This window comes from Opisthorchis viverrini (assembly GCF_000715545.1).
Source record: "Opisthorchis viverrini unplaced genomic scaffold opera_v5_63, whole genome shotgun sequence".
In the NCBI taxonomy this organism is placed as follows: Eukaryota; Metazoa; Platyhelminthes; class Trematoda; order Opisthorchiida; family Opisthorchiidae; genus Opisthorchis; species Opisthorchis viverrini.
In genome coordinates, this window is record NW_008751719.1 from 321,503 (window position 1) to 332,804 (window position 11,302).

At 46.1% G+C, this 11,302-nt stretch overlaps 1 protein-coding gene across 1 annotated transcript in view; it reads left to right on the forward strand.

The window, feature by feature from the left end:
* Nucleotides 1-6,047: 6,047 nt before the first annotated feature.
* T265_04036 (hypothetical protein) overlaps nucleotides 6,048-11,302 on the forward strand; it is a gene marked incomplete at both ends in the record, with an annotated part of 17,429 nt that continues 12,174 nt past the window's right edge. Inside the window, 5 exons of the mRNA XM_009168671.1 lie at nucleotides 6,048-6,161; nucleotides 6,202-6,525; nucleotides 7,503-7,896; nucleotides 10,185-10,284; nucleotides 10,638-11,283. Of these exons, the coding sequence (XP_009166935.1) occupies nucleotides 6,048-6,161; nucleotides 6,202-6,525; nucleotides 7,503-7,896; nucleotides 10,185-10,284; nucleotides 10,638-11,283 (1,578 nt within the window). The remainder of the gene's footprint in view (nucleotides 6,162-6,201; nucleotides 6,526-7,502; nucleotides 7,897-10,184; nucleotides 10,285-10,637; nucleotides 11,284-11,302) is intronic.

The following is an 11,302-nucleotide window of genomic DNA, read 5'->3' on the forward strand; positions in this document are numbered from 1 at the left end:
AGTCAAGTGGGGGTTGGGGGGTTGGGAAATGAGCTATGCATTGAAGGCAAAAGCTTTGATGCACAAGCGCCGTTGAGGGCGCGACTGGGTCATGTCTGATAATGCCCCTAGCCCGTCTCGGGGTCCCCATCCAGGAAGAGGGCAGTGGCCTATATCGCCCCTTTCTGTTTACGATCGTTGGTGAAAGGGAGGTTGGACTATTAGTGGATGTTTGGTATGTCCTGGGGTTTAGCAGTGAAGATATATTTTTTGAATTTTTGAGGGAATACTCTATCTGCTTGACCGTTTCTTCGCTTAGGCACTGCACCAGTGGCTTGAGTTCTAATCTCATCCGTGCCTCGCTATAAGCGATTCAAATTTTATTGGTTGATGCGGTTTCCGATCGTAGGGTTAATGCAAAAGTAAACCTTAGGTTTTGACCGGGTGATTCATAAGTTGATTTCATTCGGGGCATTTGATTATTGCCGTCTGAATATAAGCAACCTGGCAGCTATTGTAATTTTCACGCTTGTCGCGGTGGCGAATAGACTCTGTCGACAATCTTGTTTCAGACTTGGAACGTGAGAAACGTATGGTAGTCTCCGTTCACGAAAGTCACCGGTGGAAAGTTGTTCCATGCACTTTCGCAGTGTGGTTTCCCAACGTATATTCGCTTGGCTTCTTAACACATCACTGATAGCAACGCAGTTGCCTTGGTACTGTCCAGCTGAGCCATTCTGGAGGAAATACTGCTGTGTATGGAAAAGACAAAGAGAATAGCAGGGATTTAGTGTGGCGCTTGGCGAAACCTACACCCCATATCCTACCTACAGCAATCAATCAATCATCTACAAACCGTCTGCCATAGACACCTTGGTCCCAGCTGCGCATTGAAGACGATAGCTTTGATGCATGAGCTCCATTGACTGCGCGACTGGGCCATTTCCACCACTGGTGATTTGAGTTCCGGGGTCACTATCCAGGGTGGCGACACTTGCCCACCCGACTAAGTTTACTGGTTAGTGTTTTGTACTTCGTTGCCAGGTCATACATTGTCCACCTCTCGGTCGCTTCCATTCAGCACAGGGTTGGGAGAACAGAGCTCTGTGATGCAGATGGTCTTCTGCTATGCGGAGTACATGACCCACTTAGCGCAGCCTATGAAGCGTGAGTAATTTATCTGTCGCGAGACAGTTCCTTCCTAAGACCATTTGGCGCAGCTACCTACCCCCATCCCCAAATCATCGGTGAACGAAACTTCGGCAGCTACAACCACTGTACGCCGAGTACGCGGTTCTAACAACTGACAATGATGATGATAATGATAATGACGATGTTGATGATGATTTGGTGTACCTCAGCATTACTAATGCGATGTTCCCACCAGACCTGATCAATGCTTCAGAGACACCGATGATCAAACACTGATACCTGTCGTATGTCCTCTGCGCGTAGAGGCCGCGTCTCCGATCCCTAAAGCAGTATGGATCGCACCACCGCAGTGTAAACTCTTCTCTTTACGGCAGTGGAGCATCGGTGTTAAACACTGATGTCATGCTGTCGATGATGATGATGAAACTCTTCTCTTGACAGACAAAGCTCACGTCATAGGCGCCATAGGTGTCCGAGGTTGGTAAAAGCTGCTCTGGCCTTTCCGATTCGAGAAGTAGTCTCATCTCCAGCCAGTCCACCGGAACTTATACAACTGCCCAGGTAAACAAATTTATCTACCACGTCAATTGCTGCACCTGCAAGCATGTGTGTGTTTGGTTTCACCCAGTCTTGTAGCAGCTTTTTACACACATTGCAGGTGTGAAGCGCATGTCAAACCATGGGGCAGACTTATTTAGGTTATTTAAAATCATTTGCATTTGGAAAGGATCTGGGACAACGAGAGCAATAATGTCCGCATACTCAATGCCTGTGAGGGGAAGTCCCGGGAGCATTTCGACTCCCGAGGTTTCACAGGCAGGCACAGAAATTTCAAACAGCATATCAACAACAAAGTTGAAGTGGAAACGGGAAAGAGGACAGCTTGCCTCACACTACTGGACGTGGAGAACTCAGGCGAGAGCTTCCCGTGTACTCGCACGCGCCCACAGCAGTTCGTATACAGTGCCCTCATAAGGGAGAGAAATTTGTAAGGGATACCTTCGATCGCCAGACACTGTCAAAGTTGCTTTCTGTCGACAGAATCAAAAACACCTTTGAAGTTCAGAAGAACGACCAACGTGGGACGTCTGAAGGAGTGGCGCTGTTCAAGGACTTGTCTCAAGGTAAAGACATGATCGATGCATCCTCGACCAGGGCGTAAACCAGCTTGATTCTCACGAACCTATCGTTCCCGATAATCCATAAATCTGCGCAAAATAATGACAGGGGGCGTCTTGGATGCGACGGACACCAGGTTGATATCACTATGGTTTTCACATGTCTCTTGCTCCCTTTTTGAAAACTGGGATGACGGTCAAGGAGCACTATTCGGCTGGTATTCTGTTTTCGTTCCAAATCTGCTGCAACATGATTCTCAGATTGTTCACTAGGAACTTGCCATCTTTTTTGAAGAGTGCGGGGTGTAGACCTTTCAAGACAGGTGTGTTGTCGCACTTCAGGATTGAAATCTCACGCTGTATTTCGGTTGTTGATGGTGGGTTAGTGACAATGTTCCATTCTGAAAGCTGACAGCATTGCTTTAGCTCACCTCCATTCATCCTCCCAACAATCTTCGTCATCTACATGACTGTGGGTTTCTCGTAGCTTTCTATTCAGATCAGCTCGATACTCTTCGGCTACTGAAACTTGTCGAATTTGATGAATGGAGCTGCTCTTTTTTGCCACGCGTAGTGCTGGCGGGAAACGAAGTGCTAACGAGGCCCGCACGATAGCGTGAGAGTCAAGTTGCGTACCCCAGAACGATCGACACTCTTTAACTGAGGCTCTCTATCGGTAACTGATAGCCATATGGTCCAATCGAATCCACGACTGTCTTGTGGTAGGCGGCCTCCAAGCAATTCGGTGTGTGCGTGCTGTGTTGTTCATACTGGCGAGGAACAGACAATGGTCTGCACATAACTTTAGAAGCCGTTCTCCATTATCCGTAAGTTCAGCATCGACTTCAGATCGACCACCTAACTGTGCTTCTTCCGGACTTAGTCGTCCAACTTGGACATTCATATCACCAGCCAGGATTACTATATCCACCCTTCTTGCCGACCGAAGCAATCTTCACAGATCTTGGTAAAACTCATCCCTCTCAGTTTCGGAACTGCTATCTGTCGGGGCGTATGCTGATACGACAAACACTGTTCACCACATCAACCTGCGTTAATCTTGAGACAACCGCACAGCACGAAGGGGACTGTTTACTGGGATCCAGTCCAGTAAGGCACTTTCAGACTTGGGGCTGAGTGCAACTCCCATATCGTAGGTACTACGAGCCATTGCGTCAGGATTACTAGATGCCCGAAGAGTGAAATGCGGAATATCTGGGCTCGTCCTAAGCGGCTTGAGCAGTACGAACGAAGTGGGGTCTTGTATATGTGTTTCGGAGACACAACATACATCGATAGAGAGGGAAAGTAAGGTTTCATCAAGGGTTGCCTGTTGTCAAATCTGACATAGAGTACGGACATTGAAGGCTGAAACGTGGATAAGATCTTTTGCGTTTATTAGGTAATTATTTTGTTTTTTCCTGGGTGGTCGTTGAGACATGGAACAGTGGCTAGGGGATTGGCACATGGGCTGATAGCACTGCGTTGTACGATTGGTTGGGAAGGAATGAGGGAGAAGGCCGGTTAACGGAGGGCTGCGATGGCAAATGACACTTCCCGGTTGCCCAGGTCGAAGAATGGGTTTAGTTGAGGTACCCAAAATTGAGCCTTTGACTCAAAATCTGACTCGCGAGGCAGTGGGAATATGTAGAGTTTTGTGCGGGGACCTTGACTCTAGAGTCTGGACCGCAAGACAGCGGTGGTTAGTGTTTTCTTTGGGGACCATTCCAGGGGCCAATGACCTACCAGTCTGACCTACTTGGCTGTAGGGGGCCGGCCTGGCCCACGGGCACAGGGAATAGGGCATTACTATCTCACTCCTGACGCGGCTGCGCACAGCAGGTGACTTTTAGGCAGCACCAGGCTCTTTGGTTTTAAAGGTATTTCGACCGTATTGAATAATGCGCCGGTGGTTACGGTCAACCGTTGGGCGATCGGAGTGTGTGGTTTTGGGGCGGCATCGTTGCTTCCATAAATAAGGACATGCTGGTCGCCCGGGGAGAAACACCTTACTGCCTTCACATTCCTATCGCATAGGACAGTACTACTTTACCTCCAGACTGCCTCGTAATACGATTATTCGCAGTACGGGTACTCGCTGTTCTTCGTCGGACTGCTCCCCGTTAGCCTTCCTGGCATGGTTGAACCTTTAGGAACTGAGTTCCAGCCAGTATAGCCCGCGGGATCATTGCAACACAGCAGCCCGACCACCACAACAATGTTACAACTTTAAGTCGGGTCATGCAATATAAAAATCAAGATGGCTTTAATCCACGGTGGATGCAGCTGGTCAGCAGATACAACAATGTGCCATCCCTTTGTTGCACCGTTTCCAGAAACCGTCGCACGATAGATTCACTCTGGTAATTCAAGGCATGGTCTATCGCGGAGATGCCGCCACTTAGTTGTACGGATTAACTGTTTCCGTCAGACTAGGGACAATTGCGGTTAATCACTTCAATTTTCCCGATCGGCTCGCTTATATTAGTCCGAACAACAGCGAGACCATAAACTGCGCTGAACAGTTGTTCAGAGAAAGTGAGGTGACAACATCGCGATGACCTTTTACCAGGTGCCTCTTTTCTTTTGGTGCGGGGAACTCCCGACAGGGTGTTTTACCTTCAGGTGTACATCCTTTTTGTATGTAGTAAAAATAGTTGGAATTCAAAATGGGTATGTGGATGAGAACAGAACCCATTCAAACTGTCTGGCGACGTTCCAGAATAAGTTCGCCCATTTGAGTAGACCGTGCAAACGTAGCCACTATCGAGACCAACAGTTGTTTCCCGTTTAAACGCATAATCAGCGCCTTATTCAGTTATCTGTACTGTCTGCTGGCAAGACCATTCTAAAAGGTGCACATACTTTCTTTTTACTCCGTCTCATTCAACCGAGAGGATTAGTCAGCTTCATGGATGGCGCAAGAGTGACTATGATGATCACATCAAGGAGCCCGTATTCAGCATTTCCTTGCTGCTGGTAGTAATGCTGTTAAAAGACAAGAGGACTGTCTTACAGAATGTTGCTAATCAAATGGGCAACTCATCTATGCTATCCTCAAAGTTAATAACAATGCAATTGATCATTTCGTGGGGTCGTTTCCCGAGTACTGAGTTGTGTTGGTGAGCACTCCAGGAAAGGTTCTATGAAAAATGCTATCGAAAAGTATCGCTTGTTCATCCACCCCATTCGGTGTGCTAGCTACGCATCGAATATTTAAAATAATGTTTTCGGACCCCCCAGCCACCTAAAAAACAATTTGATCTTAGTGCAAGCGGCTAGATGCGTACTTGGCACCAACCTACAACAAACCTGGTGAACTGGTGATGTTCCGTGGTTCCTCTTAGGAGGAGGATTGGAGACTGTTGGAGGTTGTCCTTTTTGGTCTCCCGCTAGAACGCGTTCTCTACCCGGTTTAGCTATTTTCATAGTTGTTTCTAGTTTTGGTATCGTGCGCGTTGATTACACTTTTATCAGTGCCCGTATCGCTTGCCAAGAACCACAATATGCCTCATGTTCCGCAACTTTTCAGAAGGGCTTTTTAGCCTATCACTTTCCAGTGCGGGTATTCCTCACTTCACATCTCCCATGATATTATTTACCTTTGCTTTCCTTCGGACTGTACTCGCTTTTGTTACCATCCTCGCACATTCCCCCCATAGATTCTGCTGCATTATCTGGGTATCTTGGATCTCTTCGTTGTATTGTTCTGTACGACTTTGCTCTGTCTTTTATCATTAGATATTAGATTCAAGTAATCCACCGATATTTTTTCTACACACGATTAGCTGCAATCAAATGGCCAGTTGTGACAACGGTATCCTTCATAAAGACAGTTTGATGAGTGAAATCAACTCACTGTTTGCCCCTCCAACGGCAGAATCTTACGGCAAAAAGGGTCTAGGTGGAATCGTAGGTTTTCCTCCCATTTGTAATGTTTGCGTTATGACAGCCATCTGCACGCCGTATCCGCAAGGGAACTGAAAACTCGTCAGGTGAAAGCTCTTCAGGCACTGGCGATCAAACTTTGTCGGGCTTGAGCAACATCAGTTCTTCTTACTCAGCTCATTTCACTGGCCGTGATGACCCATTTTGGAGGAAACCTCGTGCCAACTGCCACGAGTTTTGCGATAGCTGTGGTTGCATCGAAGGTGAGCGGTTAGTGTGTGATCGCTGTCCTGCAAGTTTTCATTTGGAATGCTTGGATCCTCCACTGGAGCCAGACGAAGCCCCAATAGGAGTCTGGTTCTGTCACAAGTGCTCAATGGCCCTCAAGGTAAGATTCACAATCTAATCCTTTGTGACCCCTGTTTTCACTGAACTGGAGTGTGTATGTCTTGATTGGTTTTGTAGTTCTTTTCAACTTCATAGTTTAAACGCCTGGAGCTGCTTAGTGATTGCGGCGGTTAGTCTAGTGGAGCAAGCGACTACCTAGTCGCTTTAACTAACGAAGGTACTCTTCTTAGTAGTTTGTGCCAAGTCAGTTGGGAATCAGTTCTATCTTCCAGTTGCTGTCCAGACTCATCTTGCCGTTGCTGATTTGAGCAGATCCATCCACCGGTTAACGTTAGTATCCCTCGGTCACCTCTCAATTCTTTGGTGATCTGAGAAGCGCCCTTTCACACTTATGAGCAACCGAATGATTCACTCAAGGCTTTTTCTGACAACTGATCGGTGTGGCCTATAAAGCTCATAAAGCGTGATCCATAAGCGTCACTTAGAATGCTCCGGGTGGGTGTTACTGTCACCTCACCATTGCAAGGTTTTTAACAGACAGACTTGACTGCAAAGACACTACTGGTAAAGGAGAGAGAGTGCCTTCTATAAGGGAGTTGTTTGTTGACGAAAACTGAGCAGTTATCACTTTATTGTTACAAGGTATCGGACATGAAAATAAAAACCTCGTTTGCACAGAGACGGCGCTTTAACCTTGAACGCTTCACCGGTGGTATGGGTCATTATACCGGCAGCTGAACCGAATCCTGAGTTCGAGACCGAGGCGTAATATTGAAGAGTTGCACTGTGCTTACGGCTTTTAGCTTCTTTCCTTGAATTGCTCAGTTAGTAAAATACGGCGAGTTGTGCAAGCGATCGCTTATTGGTTTTCCACATGTTTCCATATGTATCCGCATGTTGTGGCAATGCGTCGTATTTAGTTGGCGAGTGATCGCCTTGGTGTTGACTTTGCTAGTGCGTAAAGTATGTGTAGTAAGAGTAGAGCGTGAACATACAACTTATATTGCCATTTCAAAGGACGAAGAAGACCAGGCTTCCACCTCAAGTAGTCAGAGTACGGCAGTCACAGAAACAGGATCTGTGCGGTCTGGTCGACCTGTCTCGCGTTCCTCCGTTCGCAGACCGGACTCCACACAGTCGTTAAATCTGCTGGCTGGCGCAGCCTTAACTCAGGTCCAACAACTGCAGCAACCTTCAAAAAGAAGTGCATGCATTTCCCGTGCGTTGACTAACGAACGCACTCTAACCGGTCGTTCTAGTCGTTCGGCTGCTTGGGGTGAATCTGCCTACGTCGCTGATACAGAAGAGTCTGAGCTGCGTGCACTATGGAGTGTTATCAAGTATGCGCAGTACCAAAATCCAAAAGAGTTTGATTTACCGAAAGATTTGCTCCCTGGAATCAAACTTCCCGGTAAGCCCCTTTATAATATCCTTTTTTTAACTGTTTCGTAAGTGGTAGACAGAACCCGAAGAAGAGCTCGGCCAGTCATCTTCTAATCATATCTTACTCTTCACTCCCTATAATATGTTGGGAAAAGCCTCCCCTCTCTGCATGTTCTTACTGGTCTGAAACGAAGTATTCCATGTTACGCCGCACCTACTAATGGATTGTGATAATCACTTCATTAGTATAATGTAATAATCGTTCAGCTGTAACATCCTTTCGGTGCCTAGCTGCCATGTCACCTGGAGGAAGCACTATGGTTGAGGTACTGCCAGGTTGCCCAAACCTAGACAGGAATTAATGTAATGTAATCCAGAAAGAAGGGGAATTTCCAAATGGACATTTTGAAGGTGTCCTTGAATGAGACGCTTGTAATAGTTAATCCTGGCTACCTCCAGAAAATGTGAAGGACTACATGAGAAATGCATAGCACATCCCATTTAACCCTCTATTTCACTGCGTTTCTTCACTTCAACCTGTAGCCTCCTAAGACTTCGAACAAGTGGTTCAACACAAATGAATGCATTGCACTGACGATTACCTCGGCACTTGAATGTAAAGAACGCACATCAATGGACGAAAATTTCGATTTTATTACTCAAAACCCAAGTTGTTTAAGGAGCTATGTGAAATATGAATAGATGCAGTCAAAGTATAATAGAAACTTTTTAACAGCTAGAACCTATATACGACCCATGTACAGTTTTTAGCCAGTGTTGGTAGCGACCAACCTAATTAATTATTCCACAGACCGTTTGCAACAAGTATGACATTTGCTGCTACTTCGAAAAACTCGATGATGACAAAAGCATTTGTGTAAAATGACGTCTGCTGTTTTTATTACGCCAGAATGTTGTTGCTCACGTACATACTCTGGAACAAGGATCAAACAATTAGCATTTTTCATCGGACCATCCCATTAACTACGAGACATCTGTAGTAGAAAAGTACAATAGATAGGCTGTGGATAGAAGAGGTATAATGGACTTACCTACCGAACTTAGCCAGATCGGCCTTGGTTATGGACAACCCAACCAGCAGTAAAATGAATAGGGATGGAGGTCTTACGCCCAAAACGCTAAGGCGAATGAGTAACCTGCCCGTCAGATCATACCATGTGATACTATATGACTGATTTTTGACCGACTGATTCTTTGTCAGATCTCGCTCCCTCTGCATCAGCATACCTGTCTTGCATACTTGGTTGATGAGCAGGAACTTTTTGAGCGTTTCTACGAATGCATGTCTTTAGCGCGTACAGGCGTTTGGTTTAAATACCCTGAAACCAATGTGGGGAACATTGATAAGACAAGTGCCGTTTGCATGAAAAGTGCGCCCTTTTTTCTACTAGTGAGCTCCAAATAGGATTAAATGCGCTTTGCAACACCTACCCCATATCTACCAGCGATAGATCAGGCTACTTAGTAGCAACAAAAGCGTTGAAGTGGTACATGTGAGTGCTAGGTGCTTAAAATGTAACACAAACCGGACCAAGGACAACTATTCCGTTGTTTACAAAATACACTACACTGGTGTTCAGGGGACGCTCAACGGAATCAGTGTTGCTGCGCTGATCTGTTCAGTTTAAGCTCGACATACATTTACCTCTGATGGTCATTCGTTGCGTGCGGTAACGTGGCTTTTATAAATATATTTTCATATGAATATAGCTTTGGTTTGTGGTTTTCAAGTTTCTTCTGTTGCACCCTCGTTTCTTTCGCCGTTCCTGCCCCGGTTTTGAAGCAACGGAATACTGCCTCAGTTTATGGGCTGAGTCCTGCTTCGTAGTTGCTGACCTCATACATCAACAAGCCAAACGGGGCTCTGGTATTTTTGTGTTGATGTTGTATTTCCGATCTAATCTCTTTTTGGATTGTCCTGGCGTTATATTTTGTGGTCTTCGGGTTCCACCGACAATTACGTTCGAAATATAGGAGGAGGTTGATGATATTGCTGCCTGCAATCTTGTCCATATGGATGAGACTCTGTCTGAACGGTAGAATATTTTGAGTATTTTTAGCGATTTACAGAGAAGTCGAGCTCTGTCGATTGTATAGCGCGCAACAAAGTTGGTGAACCTCACTCTACAGATTCTTTGAATCACAAATAGGTAGTGTGGCACAGTGTGGTCTTGGTCCCGGCTATGATTCGTCTTCATTCAATTGAACGCAGGGAGTATCAAGTTCATTTTTTGGCTTAATAGAGAATGATAGGTTCATTCTATTATTCCACGATTTTCATCTGTTAATTTTCAGGCTCCTACAAAACCCTTGCTGAACGCAAAACGAAGTCCATCATTGATTTGGAGAACGGCATAATTCCTCGTCCTGTGCGTCGGTGCTTCGTTTGTTCGAGGTAAGACGTGACGCCTTATTCAGAATTTTTGCTCTGTTTCGTAATTTTTAAACGGATGACAAGTAGCCGGTTTATTGGACGTGTCTAAGGAAAAACAACTTGCGTCCAATTGTCGTTCCGCCATCCCTTTTTATCCGTGTCTCTTCTACCAACTAGGTCCGTTTGAGCTGGGTACTTCACTGTATTCTCTGCCATGTGGCTGTTAGTCTCAACCAGTTCTTGGAAAAATGCCGCGTGCATAATAGCCTGCCATCCTTGCAAAGTCTGAATATGACTGATTCATTTCTTGGTTTCAATATTTTTTACTATGGCGCACCTTCCTTTAACCCTGTCACTTCGTTCTATTCACCCAGGACATGCATGTTGGCGCCCTTGCTCCCCTGTGACTATTGTTCATCCTGTTTCCATCTGGAATGCTTGGATCCTCCTCTACCTCACTTCCCACCTCGATCGGATCGATGGATGTGCCCGAACCATGTGGAACACATTACAGAGCGCTACCTGGTGCGCTCGATCCGCCTCACCGAGCGCATGCAGATTTGGTCAGATTTGGCCAAGGTTTCTAAATCCAACGAAACTCCGACTCATTCCGAACCCACTATTAACGACACACTTGTAAAGATAAAAGATGAAGAAAAAGATGCGTCTGAACAGAGTACACTGGACACTTCGTGTAATGAAGAAGTCACTGTAGTTGAACGTCCAGCGAGAGTCGATCGACCACGTACACCACCACTGGAGCCTGTGCCACCTTACGAACTGTTCTACGGTCCAGACGAAGAAGCAGCTATTCTAGCTGACCTAATGAGGAAAGTCCAACGCGGCCGAGCGGAACAAGCTTCTCTTATCACTTCACTGATAGGAACGACTGAGACACTAGCTGGTGAACAGCGAGAACTAACTACTGGTCTACCAGATCGAAGTTTATGGCGGTTGACTAGATCGAAAGCGGTGCACCCCCGCGTTTTACCAAGCGATGGAAATTCGATGCGTGTTGTGGTAAGTTTCAAGCGGTTCA